Source organism: Alligator sinensis, unplaced genomic scaffold (assembly GCF_000455745.1).
Source record: "Alligator sinensis unplaced genomic scaffold, ASM45574v1 scaffold551_1, whole genome shotgun sequence".
Taxonomy (NCBI): Eukaryota; Metazoa; Chordata; order Crocodylia; family Alligatoridae; genus Alligator; species Alligator sinensis.
This window is the reverse complement of record NW_005842526.1, coordinates 815,285-831,551: the sequence shown is the minus strand read 5'-3', so window position 1 is coordinate 831,551 and position 16,267 is coordinate 815,285. Positions and strand designations below refer to the sequence as shown.

Genomic DNA, 16,267 nt, shown 5'->3' with positions numbered 1-16,267 from the left:
AAACTCCCACGTACTGCAGAAGGGACACGGGCCTGCCCCTTGGACAAGGCTCAGGTAGTTGTACCACGGTCCTGCCTAAGGGGATTGCACCGAGCAGTGTTTGCAAACAGGCAGGCAGTGGTTACCAGCTCCCACGCTTTCCTTTCCCTCCCATCAAGGAGTAGAAAGCCACAGAGAAGAAAAGAGACCATGATGGCAGAGGGGTACACTGGGCAAACTTTATTAAAAGCAGGTGACATGCACACACCCATACCACAAAGTCAGGAAACGTTAACCACAGCTACAATACAGGGAGGATATGGTTGATAATCCAATACAAAAGCTGTGTGTGGCTTTTTCTTTCCTCTAAGACAGAGTCAACCAAACAATGGGAATGAATGTTATTTAGCTTGAATGCACCGTGGAAAGAGCTAGAGAGTTAGTTGGGCTGCAACAACTGGTTAGTGTAGCAAAACAATGGACCGTGCTCTCTTCTAGCTCTGTGACAGCTAGAAGCACCAAAGAACTGTTTCAATGGTCTCGGCTTCGCTGGAGTTGTTCCCCAGAAAGCACGAAACCACCCCTATTTCTATGCTGAGCACAGGTACCCGAAGAGAGAATGATACAATTTCCAGCAGTCCTCGTGACGCCCATGCAGCCAATAAGCTCTGTATAACCTCTTTGTTATAAAGCAGCCAAGATCTCAAGTCCAAATGATATCGTCCACATTGGAGCAAACCCACGAAAGAGTTGGGATGACAGGGCATTTGCTTTACAAACAACAAGGCCAGGTCAGTAATAAAGCAGACCAAGAAAGGAGAGAGAGATTCTGTACCGTAGATTAAGTGTCTAAATGTCTAAATGGTAGGTCTCTTGTGTGTCTTATTGCTTGAATCCTTGCAAGCCTATTAATGCAAGAGGTGCGTGGGTCCCATTCCTCCTCCTTGCTCCTTTTTGTGACTTTGCTTATGACTAAATTGAAGGCATGTTACAAAACTAAACAGGTCACAGTGTTTCAGAGACATAGCCAGGGTAGCATAGAGTCGCACTTAGACACCCATTTGCCACTCAAATACCTAACAAGTGGTACAGCATCTGGACCCTCCGACTCAGATGCTCTGCTGCTGTAAATGTGCGTAACCCCACTGAAGCAAATGGAGCTGTGCTGATTTATCCTTGCTGTAGATCTGGCCCATCGTCTGCTGAATGTGATATAATGCTGTATAGAATAAGACCCCGAATCCCAAACACCCAGGGCCTTGCCACCAGCATCTACGCTTAGGCAAAGCATTTGCAATGTGCAAAATGCCAGGGTCCACGTTTTCATAAGCACTTTTCCCAAGCATAAATGACAATACAAGATGCAATACAGGAGTTTTGGGTCCTTCTGTATTTCTCTGTGAGCCTGAGAATCTCCTCCCTTGTTCCAATTTTGCTCTACTGTCCTTAGCCAAGTTATTCTGGGTTTACATCAGCGCGAGGACAGAAACCCATTTATTTATTTTTTTACAAGCTAATTCATTCCTCCCTTCACTACAATTGCAAAGCAAAATTTCCAATGGGATCTGCACTGAAATGAGAGTAAACCATGACTGCTTTTACAATGGTCTCTTGCAAGTGTGGAAATTAATGGAAGCTACTTATTGTTTCTTGATCCTGCACATCAGACTGAAACACAGAGTTGCCAATAGAGAGGCCTAGGCTGGGATATATATTCTAAAATTATATGCAAATTTTTTTTGGGGGGGGGGGGGGAAGAGGGAACATTTCAGTTTTCATAATTTCTTGACCTTCATTTATAAGTGAATTTTTGCATTATAAAAAGCCAGATTTAAATCTGTCTACTAGGTTTTCTATAAGAAATTACTTTAATTCAAAGGAGGGTGGTTTAAAGATTGTTTCTGTTTCAGAAATGTGGGGGGAAATCGCCACATTTTAGCAAACTTCTCCTTTCTTTCTAAATAAAAACTAGGACCACTTTTGTGTTCATTAAAAAGGGGGCTTGAGTTTGCAAAGTAGCCTAAGGGAGTTGGGAACTCAAACCTCCTTCACGGGAAGTTAAGCACCCTACTTTGTTTTACTCCTTTGAAAACCCTCAGCAGATACGTGGGAAAACTCAATATTGAAATGATTTTGCCTTGGGTGAAATTCAGCCTCAAGCAGAGAGGTCATCCAAAGGGTTCAGGAGCATGTAGGGATAGCTTTGCCCTCTGCATGAGGATGAAATTCACACTAGAGGCTTAGTCAAGCCGTGAGTGGCAAAGCTCACTTTGGGTTCAAGAGCTCGGGATTGAAACTGTGGTTGGGTCGTAGACTGGGATGCGTCTTATTGCTCTTTCATTCATCGTTGCAGGGATATTGGAGCCATTTTACCTATTGGGACACAACAAAAACCTCTTTCTTTCGGCAGTGGCAATTTAGCTTCTGCAGCTTATCTGATGCTTGTCCTGCTGCTAGAGGTCGTTGTCATGGAGTATGCTTTCACCGGGCTGGAGCCGCCTCCAGTGCCAAAGCTCAAGGCCCCGCTGCCCATGGCTCCTCCCAGGCCAAAGCTGCTTCCATAGCCGATTCCACCTGCGCTGCCATATCCACTTCCACCGCTAGAGCTGACCATCGCTACAGGACAAAACAGACATGATCATCAGTGCCCGGGGGACCAGAACAGATTTCAGCCTCCCCGTGAACAGCGCTTTCTGAACACAGAGTCTGGCGCTGCTTCTCCAGGGGCGGATACTCACCTCGTGTGAGCAGCAACTTGTTGGCACCGGGCTTTTCAGTGCCAGTGCCCCCAGAAATGACGGGGAAAAAGGTCCGGAATATTTTCCTGGGATAGGAAAGTCATTTCCCCCTCCCAGCTATAATGAAAATAGCAGTTCAATCAACTACTCCTGCTTTATCGTGCACTGATATACAGAGCCTTCCCATAAAAGGGGCATCTTATCTCTGGTCTGTGGGATTTTCCAAGCTGTCTGATCAACCTTTCAACTCTCTCCTTGTTTGTGGTAGAGTAGGCAATCCCTGTGCAAAATCCTACAGGGACGTACTAAAGATAAGCCACAGACTGATTTGCATTTGCAACAAAACTCTATGAGCCTGATTCTCTGTCGCGAAGGCCTCAGCTTACACACCGAAGCTGTCACGTTTTAACTACAGTGGTACAGCTAAGGTAGTGTAACTCCCTTATAAGAGGGCTTATAGGAGTATAGGTAATCCCTGGTAAAAGGAAGGCCCCTATATATCATTATAGCTGCATGCATATGAGGGGTGTACCGGTATAAACTTTTATACAAGAACAAAACTCAGGAGTGGACAGCTGTACAGCACTCTGGCGTAAGCAATTTGCTGGGCCTGTAACTCATTTTTGCTCACTTTGGGGCCTCTCTAAAGTGTCTGAGGGTGCGTCTACATGAGATGCTACTGCGCAGTAGCAATGAGCTACTGAGTGGTAGCTTCTTGCTACTATGCAGTAGCACTGGGGGACACTAACCGTGACAGGATGCTATTGCACAGTAGCAATGAGCTGCTGCACAGTAACATCAGGAAAACACCATGCAGGGACACTACTGTGCAGCAACACTGGTTACTGCACAGTCATGTAGGACTTGGTTATGCAAGTCCTAAATGACTGCGCAGTCCATGGCTCATGAAGACGTGGCCAGACGTGGCCAAAAAGAAACCTTGGTTGAAATGAGAAGCAGGATCTATAATTCTCGGGGGATTCCCTAGAGATACCCGGGGCATGTCTTTTGGAACTCATTGGTTTCATTTGCTCTCCGTGGAGGTAAATACAATAAAATGGCCATTAGAAATGGCAAATTATAAATCAACTCACAGATGCTGACTTTGTCAGGTCTGTCTCCAGCCAGTCTGTCGGAAAGGAAAAAAAAGAGAGAAGTTTGCTGGTTAGACATCTGATCAGATAGAGTGCCTGGAGGCCTGCGAGGATGGAGACAATGGAGATGGATGATTCTTGTTATCAATAATTCACAGGAGACAGCTGGGCCATGAGAACCTTTTGTTGGTTACCTATGCCTAACACAGCCCATCCCACTGCCATTGACTCCTAGGGGAACAGACACAAAGTTTTCCACCAAAACACTTGTATTTTTAATGGAAAATGGCTCCCCCCCACCCCCCCACACCCAATCAAAAAATCTGTTTCTGTTACAATTATTCCAGTTTTGGTCAACACCCCATGCACATTTCTGCAACCAAAACGTGCCTTTTTTGTTTGTTTCAGTAACTAAAAATATAAAAATTGACAGTTTTTAAACAGAAAAAAACCTGAAAATTCTCAAAGGAAAAAAGAAAATCAGTGGAAATGAAAAAAAAAAAAATCCTCTTCATAGAATTTTCTCCTGGAAAAATATTAGTCCTCAATCAGATCTACATGGGACTTTTACCACTAATGTTAATAGGAGCAGACTTCCGAGCTTAAATAAAGCGTGTGTGTTGTATGGGCCTTTGCCTAGCTTTGTGGCTAGCAATGGAAGTACGCCCCGCAGACTGGTGTGAGGTACAAGCCAAAGCTTGAGCACCCGTCTGAGCAGGAAAAAGATGTTTCTTTTGCAAAGGATGGGACACTCAGCAATGCCAGACCTGCCTCCTCACCAATTTCTACTTGCTGTTGTCCCCCCTACCTGCGTGCAACCCCCCCAGTGACAAATGCAACCATTTGGAGCAGGTGGTACTGCACACTTTTTTGGTACATCTGTTAAAAACTGTTCGAGGTGATGGGCAATGGAGAATCCAGGTAGTCCATGTAAAAGCTGCTCTGCCTGACGTACCTTAAGAGAACCTTTGCTAGAGGAACCTAGTCTACCTCAGAAGATCCAGCCTTATCATTTTAGGCCTCTATGTTGCACCCACCTGCTCTCCTCGCCCTCCAGCAGCTTTCGGTAGGTGGCAATCTCAATGTCCAGCGCCAGCTTGACATTCATGAGATCCTGGTACTCCCGCAGCTGGCGGGCCATGTCCTGCTTGGCCTTCTGCAAGGCGGCCTCCAGCTCATCCTGCTTAGCCCTGGCATCTTTGATGGCCATCTCACCACGTTCCTCAGCCTCAGCGATGGCTGCCTCCAGCTTGGCACGCTAGAGATGCAGGACACAGGACTTGAGCACGTGTGCACCAGCTGATGGCAGTGACATTTCTATTCTGTTGTCCATCCCTTCCTCCCTGTATGGCATCCATACGTCCATCCCTCTTTCTCGCTATGGTATACATGGTGTCTATGTGCACCTCTCTGCCTGGGCATTGCCAACACATCAATTATCATGGTAAAAAAGGGCCATTAGAACATTTAAGAAGAATATCCAGGGGTCTTTTTAGAACATCTATTATTTGACTTTTCCTTAGGACTCTCGCCACCTGGAGCTGCCAGGTAGACCCTGAGCTACTGAGCAATACCTGAAGTCCCAAAGAAAGACAAAAAAAAAAAGACCCTTGTACCATGCCAAACCTGCCTGTCTATTCAGCCATTGTATGCCTACAACAACGTTTCCCGCCATCTCAGCATGACACGCATCATTAATAGAGTACAAACTATGTAGGAAGAACTTAACACTGAGCATACGGCTTTTCAATTCCCATTCATTATTCATGAAAGCCGTTCTGGATCGGCTTATTTGCTCTGCAGACACCCTGCCCTGAAACCAAATAAACAGCACTGAGTGACTCACAATAGCTTATCTCCCCGCTTTGTGTGCAGTCTGGTTATTCACTGCAAATATCCAGCTCTCCCAGGCAAGAACTGAACAATGACTTGACATGATTTAAAAGGTCCCTTCAATAAATGGATGAAAGCTGCAGTGAAAGGGGAAGGTCAAAAAACAAGCCTGACAGAAGTAGCTCTATATGAGACCTCATCCTGGATGCAGGAAGGGAGATGAGAAGTCAGAGGTGGTGAAGAATGGGAATGTCACATCCATCCCTCTAACCCATGTAAGCCTGCTCCACACACCACCTGGTCTGACCCTGGGGAAAGGCTCTGACCACTGCTCTTGTTAGAGACCGCAGCTTCATCTAGGTCAGTCTTCTGCATCTTGCAATCACAGAGAGCTGATAAGTGGGAGAATATGTATGTGAGGCCTATCCAGACTGATCTGCCCTCTGCATCTGGCATTCAGAGGATGAGGGAGTCCTAATTCTAAGCTGCAGCTCCAATAATTGTCTTTAAGACCCACTGATGGACCTGTTCGCCATGAACTGGTCCAATCCCCGGTTGAACCTGTTTAATGTAACAGCCAGTATGACTCATTTCCCACTGAAGGCATCTTAAAAAAAAGTGTGCAGAGGTTGTGAGTGTTGCTGGACCGACAGCCATGGAAAGTGGGGCTCCATGGACATTCACGGGGCATAAGCTACTCCTCACCTGGTTTTTCACATTGTCAATCTCAGACTGCAGCCGCATGATCATGCGGTTAGTCTCAGCAATCTCGTTCTTGGTGCTGCGCAGGTCGTCTCCGTGTTTCCCAGCAGTGGCTTGCAGTACCTCGAACTGAGATATACAAGGATATAAAGGACCCAACCAGCATCGCCAACTCACTGCCCATTGCCAACCCACAAAGCAGCCTCTCCAGACACCCACAAATGGCAGAAGCTCTCAACACCCAAGATTGCTCACCTTGCTCTGGTACCAGGACTCTGCCTCCGCCCGGCTCCGGTTGGCAATGTCCTCATACTGAGCTTTGACCTCAGCAATGATGCTGTCCAGGTCCAGATTACGGCTGTTGTCCATAGACAGGACCACAGAGGTGTCAGAGATCTGTGTCTGCAGCTCCTGGAGTTCCTGCAAGGTACATTAACATCCCTGTTTGTTTAGCTTTCTCTCACTGTACTTTAGAAGCCAATGAGGAGGAGGAGAGGCGAGGAAGGCAAGGAACAGACTCCAGTGGAGGGCGACAAAAATGGTGAGGGGGACTGGGGGACATGACTTATGAAGAAAGACTGAGGGAACTGGGCTTATTTAGTCTAGAGAAGAGGAGACTGAGAGGGGATTTAATAGCAGCCTTCAACTCCCTGCAGGGGGGTTGCAAAGAGGATGGAGCTGGACTGTTCTCAGTGATGGCAGACGACAGGACAAGGAGTGATGGGCTCACCTTGCAGCAAGGGAAGTTGAGGTTGGATGTTAGGCAAAACTTTCTCACTAGGAGGGTAGTAAAGCACTGTAACAGGTTGCCCAGAGAGGTAGCGGAAGCTCCATCCTTGGAGGTTTTCAAACCCTGGCTAGACAACACCTTGGATGGGATGATGTAGTTGGGGCTGGTCCTGCTTGAAGCAGGGTCTTGGACTAGATGCGACCTCCTGAGGTCCCTTCCCACCCCCATTTTCTACGATTCTATGAACATCACAACACAATAGCTGCTCTCAGCCTCCTCCAGCTCCTCAGCTTTGGTTCCCCAAGAGCTGTGCGATGAAGTTATAAAGGTCTGAGAGGAAGCTAAGGCTGGCATCCAAACACCTGCAGAATCCAAGGGTTGGAGTGGCCCAGGGAGCTAAACTCCTGGCTGCAATGAGGTGTCACTTCCAAATGTTTTAAAAGCTGGGATGCAGGGCTGTAGATCACACCCAAGTTTGCTACCCAGATAGGGCCAAATCCTACTTCCACTGCCCGAGGATGTCAGGTGGAACTTTTTTCCTGGTTGGTCTCTCCACCAGCCATGAAACACCAAGCTGGGCTTTTGCAATAAAAATATTTCTGTTTCCAGCCAAAATAATTTGCTCAAAATCAGTATTTTCTGTACGAAATCTCCATTCTCCAACTGCCTCTAATACAATTGCAATTACAAACCAAGAAGCAACACGAGGGAAGTTCTTTTAGTGCTTCTGTCTTGCGCCACAGGTGCATGAATTCACTGCAAGCTTGCATTTCATCTGTGTTCCCCACATTCAGCTGCTAGGTTAGCCACAGACTTTAAGACACCATGGGTCAAACAGGGTTGGTGGGGCTTCATTCAAAGAAATAGACCCTCACACCCTCCAGAACCTCCTTTGTGTATAAAAAAAACCTGTTTCTACTCTTTACTGTCCAAGAAGTGAGCGAAAAAATTAGATCTATACCCATCCATCCACCTACCCATCCACAGGGTTCACGTGACATACCATAACATCCAATAACACCCCCCATCTCCTTGCAAACTGCAATTGTTTTAGCCATCACCAAAATAGATACCCACTCATCAATAAAGCCAGTCTATTTTGCAAAGATGGAAAGGTCCTTACTGCTTCATAGAGGGACCTCAGGAAGTTGATCTCGTCAGTCAAGGCATCCACCCTGGCCTCCAGCTCCACCTTGTTCATGTAGGCACCATCGACATCCTAAGGGAATGAAACGAGATCTTGGTTGGCTTCAGGGGGACACACGGGTGCTCAGTGGCTGCGAACCAAGCTGCTTAGCCAGGTTTTAGGGAAGGATGTGGCTGACTCTATTCAAGCATCCTTTCATTCGAAAATTAGCACTAACTCCTCACTTAGAAAGGCATCTCTTGGACTTTCTGAAATCCATGTTGCCAGGCTCTACCATTTTATAATATATAGCACCGTACCTCTTACAGTGTGCCAGCATCCTGTAATGAATAAGGCACTCTGCTGGGACTCTGGACTCCTGGGTTCTCATTCTGGCTCTGCCATGCCCTGCCATTTGACCTTACAAAAGACATTTTTCTCACTACACCCTCCTCTTATTCAGATGGCATCTATTTGGGGACAGGTATTCTCTTATGCGGTCTATGTACACCTTACACTCCCTTTACATAGGAGTAAAGGTGTACATCTTCAGGGATCTGAAAAGATCCCTGAAGGGTAATTCTGAGAATCCAGTCCAGCAAGTATTGCTGGAGAACAGCACTACGGGTACTCCTCGCTTAATGCCGTAGTTACGTTCTTGAAAAACGTGGCGTTAAGTGAAACGATGAGAAGCGAATCCAGTTACGTCACAGTAGTTCCCTACTAGCAGGCGGTGGCCAAACAACATTTAAAGTCACATTGGGTGACTTTAAATGAGTATTTTTCTAATAGATCAGTGACATAATAATGCAGCCATGTTAACTGGGATGACGTTAAGTGAGGAGCACCTGTATAATGGTGCATCTTCACTAGGTCAGGGGTGGGCAAAATGCAGCCCGCGGGCCGAATGCAGCCCACCAGGCCATTTTATCCAGCCCCTAGAAAATGTAGAAAATTAATATTTATCTGCCTCTGGATGCCTGACATGCGGCCCTCGATGGCTTGCCAAAACTCAGTAAGCAGCCTTCCGCCTGAAATAATTGCCCGCCCCTGATTTAGATACGTGTTAGGTAGCATGGGATAAAAATCCAACTGAAGTCAAGGTTCTTTGGGTGAATCTGATATCTTTTATTAGACCAACTTAAATAGTTGGAGAACAAGTATTAAGCAAGCGTTTGGGTTCAAAAACCCTTCGCCAGGCTAAGGAAGTTTCTGCAGTTGGTGTGTGCTCTTCCTGAAAAGCAACGAACTGAAGTCAAAGCACTTCGTATTTAGCAAGCCTAATCAGGACAATGACAGCGGATCCACATCTCCTGTCTCAAGATAAAGACCTGCCTTTCTTTTTCCTGGCTAAAACCACAGGCCTCAGCTTCCAAGAGGCTTGAAAAACCAGCCTCCGCAGCATCCCAGGATCCAGCCACTCACCTTTTTGAGCACCACAAACTCGTTCTCTGCTGTTGTGCGTCTGTTGATCTCATCTTCGTATCTGGTTGGGGGAAAAAGATGAGATGCCAAGTTAGATGCCACTAACTAAGTTGGTTGATTTATTTTCATGTTTCTTTTTGCAAGTCAGCTAAGAGCAGCTTATGTTTCAACCCAGGTGCTTGTCCTATGTGAAATCATCATTTCAGCAAAGAAACCTTGGCATCCTTCTCAACTGGTGTAAATCAGTGATGGGATGGATCCTTAGCCCACCCAGACAGTTCAGCACACGTTACTCCTCTCAGAAACCCAAGCTATGCACTCCTGTTTATTTTGCTTGGATGCCTAAGCCACAAGGGTGTTTCTGCGTCCTGTTTGGATGGGTGTAACTCAGATGCAGATAAGCAGAATTGCTCATTCATAATTCCCTTTCCACAAATGTTCTCCAGTGTTTTTTTCTTCCAGGCATATTGCAGCCTTGGGTACTAGTTCACTGCAGAAGGCAAATGCAAGTACAAGAAGAGGTGTGCGCTGTTCCCCCTAAATCCATCTAAAAACCCACTTGAGGAATTATTTTTTGGAGCACTTGCCCATTATGATTGCATGCACCTTTAACCCAGGATTTCAGTGCATTTTGCAGATGCGCATTGAGCTAGTGGGACCCAAGAAAATATAACTCATGCCACGGAGAAACCGAGTCACAGAGAAGGCTGTGCCTCAGAGTTTCAAGTGGGCTCCTTTTTAGGGGAAGTCAGCTTCACACAGGCCATCCTTAGGCATAATGGACAAGATCTTCAGCTGCCATGAACCGGCATGGCCTCAATAGAGCCACATCAGTTTAAACCCCCTGAAGGTCTGATTCCTAGGGCCTGACTCCTAACTGCAACAGAAAAGAGCAAGTACGGCAGGACCCGGCACATGGGAAATACAGATTGGTGCAAGTCACTTGCCTGAGTGCGTGCCTGACAGAGAGGAGGAAAAGTGGAAAGCTTCCAAGTCAGTGACTTAAATCCTCCGCAAAACCCCACTAAGGCTTTTCATACCGGCTGAGTGGCGCCAAACGCCATCCGGAAAACAGAAGCCATTTTCTCTGGCTTTGTGAGAGCTTTTGGAGTCACAATATCTGCTCGGATGACTTGCACGACCACTGCGGTTTGCAACGGGCTTGGAAGCCCTGCGATTCCAACGGCCTGCGGCTCATGGAAAATCGACACCGTGCTGACTCCCAGCGACACAGGAGCCGGTGCTGCATGAAGGGCTGCATTACCTGATGTTTAAATCATCACACTGCACATGCAGCATGTGCAAGAGATGAGAAAAGGGACCGATTCTATGCTCTCCTATACAGGCTCAGCATGACAGGAGTGAACAGGTGTCAGGGAACGTATTCAGGAGTGACCTGCCCCACTCTAAGGAAAGGCCTTGTCCAAGTGACTGCGTGCTAAGAGGTGGCGAGTTTGCATCTACCGCACCCTATCTCCCAGGGCATCTTCTCCCGGCGTTTTTAAAAGCACAAGTCACTAACTTCAGTTTGAAAGCAGAATAAGTTTCCCTGACCTTCGGACACAGGCAGGCTGGCCACATGCAGAGTGCAGGGTCAACCCGCACCCCAGCTGCCTGTGCAGGCACTTGGACCATCCCAAAGGTAATTCTGCTCCTAAGTTAAGTGTACCTAGGACTTGATCCTGAGCTTACCCATCGGAAACAGCAGCAGCTCCAGGGGAGTGGATGGAGTACTACTGCTGTCAGGGAAGAATTGGACCCGTGGTGATTTTGATGCTTCTAAACCACTTAGGGCCACATTCTTGTCAACACCGAGGTCATTTTGCATTATTCTGTCCCTGAAAAGCAGCTGGAAATTAAATTACATGTATGAACGACAAGGCCAGTTTGCATTATTCTGTCCCTGAAAAGCGGCTGGAAATTAAATGACATGTATGCTCAACAGAGGCTACTGCACCCTGCCAGAGGATTGAGGTCCTTGTGCTTGATTCTCCACTGCCCATGCACCTTGCGCAGGTCTTTCCTCCCAGACTGGATTGCCGCAACACGGAGCCGAACACAGGCCATACCCTCAGCAGGTACAAAGCATCACAGCTCAATGCAGTAATATGGACTGATGCCAGCTGAGGTCCTGGCCTGCCCTGCCCAGGTATCGTCTAGGGCTGTACAAGGCACCTGTCCACCCAGAGGACAATGCAGGCTCCCACCTGAGACGGATTGATCCTTTCAGCTGAATGCCACCTTCCTAGACCTGTATGGGGATTACTAGTTATTGACTTTTCTCCTGGCACGCCCTGGAGTTTATCTGCTCTATTTGTTCTCAGTTCCTGCCTAATCCAGTTTGCCAGCTCATATATTTTTCCAAGGTTCCCCCTCTGCAGCTGGGTGTGTCCCGGAGTGAAAGGGGCACAGGGTGGGTTGTATTAGCCTTTCCAAGCGGGCTGATTGAGGCACCGAAACCCCTTGTCAGAGATCCCAACTTTGCTCTAGTTTTTCCCTGGGCATGTTTTAGCCATGGGTGTGAGCATGGGGCAGCACCCATGCTGTGGATGGATGGGGCAGTGGCTAGAGCACTAGGCTGAGTATAGGGCGCCTGGTTTCTATCCCTGGCCGCACTATTTGCTTACTGGGTAAACCTGGGGCGAGGCACCTTCTTGCCTCTGGCCCTCGCTCCGCTCTGCCCACCCCTTCTGCAAAAGGCTCGTCATCTCCTGTGTAAAAGTGCTTTGAGGTCAAATCAGGAATAGCTACGTACAAGGCAAAAGCATTACTCCACGTTGCCCCCCTTAATGTGTTTTTGACACAATACATTGACTTCCCAGTTGCTGCTCCACTACCCCTGCCTTTCTCCCTTCGCTGGATATTCAGAAAAGGCACTGTTAGAAAAAGAAAAAGGAAGTTGCAAAGTCTGATCTCAGTTAACTAAGAACTGTGTTGCTCCCTCGACTAAAGTTTACCTCGACTAAAGGGGTAACCATAGAGATACTGTATCTCCGTGTTTTTCTTTTATATGAGATTGCAATACAGGATAAATCATTAACTATCTGCTAGCATGCATCTATGAATGGGGACAATCCTTAGCCAAAATGTCTGCTGAAGTCAGTGACAAGCAAAGGTTGCAGAATTCAGCCATGTGTCACTAATATCTGATTTGAATTCAGGTTCCCAGCCAAATGTAACACCTGTATTTGGAGACCTAATGACTAAAAGCCAAGTGATAAGAGTGTTTCATATTTCTAGTACTGCCCTTCATAAGCTCCTTTCAGGTTTTTACACTGATTTTGAAGATAGAGGAGTAGAGATAAGGAATGACCCACCCAGAGCAAATGAATGAGTCAGGAGCAAGGCTGGGAAGGGACCCCAGAAACCTGCTCTGAACACATTGTGTTCAGACTACTACAGTGCAGATTGCTTTGGCTCTCCAAAATAAAACAGGCCCAGCTGTGCCTTTGATGCATCCTTTCTAATAATGAGTACAAAGGGAAGTTAATCATATCTGTGCAGAGATAAGAGGAGCTGGAAAAAGTGGTTGGAAATGCACTTTTGCAGCAATCAGAACAGTCTGCCGGAGCATGTTCATTCCAACAAAAAAAGTATCCAGGAATTGCTGAGACACTTTATCACTTATTATTGCTGCCTTTAATTTAATTGTAGCTTTTGAGATCTCTTATGCTGCCTGTTATGTTTTGACAGGATTGAAACGGGTCACTGTTTTTGCAATTCAATTTTTTTCCAGATTTTTTTTTGTGGGGGTGGAGCTGAATTTTCAACATTTTGGTTCTGGACTGAAAATTAAAAGTCCGGATGTCTCACAAAAAAATTCCAGTTTCTGACGGTAGCGTACAGACCCTGTCTACAAATACAAGCTACAGTCTATCCACCGTTTCTTGTGGAGAATGCCCTCCCCCATTTCCATCAATTAATTAAGTTGAATAATCAGCTACAGTTCAACCAGTGGCCACTGGTTTAGAAATATCCTAGATGAGTCTAACAGCAATGTATTTGCATATGGAAATACATGAAAATCCACCTTTTTCTAGCTTTGGCAGGGCAGTGTCACTGGAAACCTGTAGGATGCTTCGTCCACAAATAACAGGGATTAATTACTGGGTGGCCTATGGCCCCTTGCAACGGGTCATCCCAGCTCAGCCCCCCCTGGCTAAAAGGCAGCACCCACAGAAGAGCAAAAGACCTCCCGGCGGAGATGCCGGAGAACCTGTGGGGCTCAGCAAACCGTTAGACAAGATTATACGTTACTTGTTCTTGAAATCCTCAACAAGATCCTGCATGTTCTTCAGCTCGCCCTCCAGACGCCCTTTGTCGTTCATCAGCCCATCCAGCTGCCGCCGGAGGTTGCTGATGTATGCCTCAAAGAGGGGAGCAATGTTGCTCCGGGCCGTCTTTTGGTCCTGCAGGAGGCTCCATTTGGTTTCCAGCATCTTATTTTGCTGCTCTAGGAATCGGACCTGAAAGCCAGCGAGGGAAGGGAGCCCGTCAGTCACCCGGCTACAGTGGCACAAAGGCAGGGAAGGCTGTCTCATAAAGAGAGCTTCAGGTGTTGTGCTTGCTGGGCAAAAGCACCTGAAAAATTCGGATCACTCAGGGAAGGATCCTAGCTCTGGATAGGAGGCAAAGCCAAGGCTGCAAACTTACAGCTAGAGGGCCATCCCCAAAATGCAGCTTTTTATTATTTAACAGAGGGCCACATTTTGCTCCAGCACCTATTAAGGTGAATCTTCCTCCCTGAACCCAGGCCAGCTGCATTGTATCTGCCATGATCTGAACACATTGCACTTCATATAAAAAAACACCAGCCTGGCTACAAAGCCAAATTTTGCCAACAACCCCTGGGCCTGATGTTCCCCTGGTGCAAAAGCCGCCTCGTTGCATGGGCATGGCTCCACTGAAGATAGTGGAGCAGCACTGATTTACACTAGTAATTTCTTAATGGGGCAACCCCACACCCGCCTCGCCCCACCCTGAGCCCCATCCAGATCAGACCGTGCATTGCACCCCAAACCACCAGCAGTCATATAGCTTGGTTGGTACCAGCTTATTCTGTAGGGAGGAAGCCCTGTGGCTTTAATCAAAAGAAACCTTTGCTGAAGTCAACCTGGGCAAAGCATTCAATAAGAGCCATAAGATTTACCCCAATTTAACTGCCAATATCCTTTTTCAGCCCAATTAACAGAAGTCAATGGAAAGTTTCCCATTGACTTTGCTGGGGCTTAAATCAAGACCTCCCTTCAGAAGCATCCAGGGTGTGGTCACCTCTTCCCATGTCTCACCTTGTCAATGAAGGAGGCGAATTTGTTGTTGAGGGTCTTGATCTGCTCCTTCTCCTCTTGCCGCACCTTCTGCATGGTGGGGTCAATCTCCAGGTTGAGGGGTGCCAGGAGGTTCTGGTTGATGGTGACCTCTTGGATGCCAGGAGATGGGAGCCCACTGCCAAACCCAGCAGGGAGGCCACCGCCATATCCATATCCAGAGCGGACGCTGTAGGAGCTGCCACGTATGATCGGGGACTCTCTCCTGCTGCTAGAGCCTAGGTTATAGAGACTGGAGCTGCCAAAGCTGCCTACCCTTCCCAAGCCAGCACCCCCTCCCACACCACGGGATGAGGAGACGGTGCTGACTCGGACCTGGCTAATCCCTGGCATTGCTGCAGAGCGGGAGCTAAAAGTCACGGAGCGAGACATGGCTATTCAGCTGGGGTCTGGGCTTTCCCCAACGTCAAGGAAAAGCTCAGGAAAGTGGTGCTGGAGAGGAGGAGAGTGAGTAGAGTCCCTCTGAGGCTCCCAGCTGGAACTTCCTCTCCTTTTATCCACTACAGGAGCTGGGCTTGGCTTGAGGGCAGAGAAGGGGATCAGTTTACCGGGAGTGCTGGGAGTGTCTGGCAGCAGGCCCACTGTATTCAGCCTGCTGAAATCGGAGGGGGGGTGGGGAAAACACACCCATGAAACAATATCGCCGCCTGGCCAGCAGCTTGCAGTGGGCTCTTACCAGCCTCTGAGGCTCTGCAGCTGCTTTAGCTCCTTCCTGGTTTCGTATTTGCACCTCCGCCGTGATTTATTCATTCCTGTGGGTTCCAGCAAGGAAGCAAATAAAACGGTGCATGAAGGCACGCTCCCTTGTCCGGCGTCCGGAGCAGAGCGCGCCTGATTCTCACCGACATGGAGAGCCCTGAACGCTGCATCAGGGGCTTTCAAAGGAGACCAAACCTTGGATGCCAGCCTTAAATTTCCCCTCGTAGCCTTTATAGTGCCCAAATGGGAGAAAGGGCCTTAATGTAAGCCAGAATCCTGCCCAGTTGCACATACGAACCAGCTCACTGCAATACCCCCACCCCTTGCCCCACACACACACACACACACTGCATAAATATAATGGAGCAGAACATAATTATGCAGTGCAAGGGAAATAAGCAATGATACCCAGGAAAAACCTGGTAACAGGAGAGACACTACTCTGATCTTTGCCAAAACCATTTGATGAGGCAGCAGGTAAATTGTTTTCAAGGCTACTGCCCCACTTCCCCATACATAATAAGGTCTGAGATAAGGGACACCACCCTTCTGCACTCCTTGCCACTGCTGTTTGGTTGTCAGGCACACGCAACCCGCTCTAGGCTTCTGGAGGA

At 47.6% G+C, this 16,267-nt stretch overlaps 1 protein-coding gene across 1 annotated transcript; it reads right to left on the bottom strand.

Annotated features, from left to right (window-relative positions):
• Nucleotides 1-1,696: 1,696 nt before the first annotated feature.
• Nucleotides 1,697-15,982, bottom strand: LOC102371330 (keratin, type II cytoskeletal cochleal-like). Its single transcript, XM_006031729.3, has 9 exons — nt 14,916-15,982; nt 13,885-14,093; nt 9,628-9,688; nt 8,200-8,295; nt 6,602-6,766; nt 6,350-6,475; nt 4,849-5,069; nt 3,812-3,846; nt 1,697-2,595 (listed from the first exon to the last, which is right to left on the bottom strand). The coding sequence occupies exons 1-9, from the start codon at nt 15,324-15,326 to the stop codon at nt 2,411-2,413; spliced, it is 1,509 nt and encodes a 502-aa protein (XP_006031791.1). The 5' UTR covers nt 15,327-15,982; the 3' UTR covers nt 1,697-2,410.
• Nucleotides 15,983-16,267: the final 285 nt, after the last annotated feature.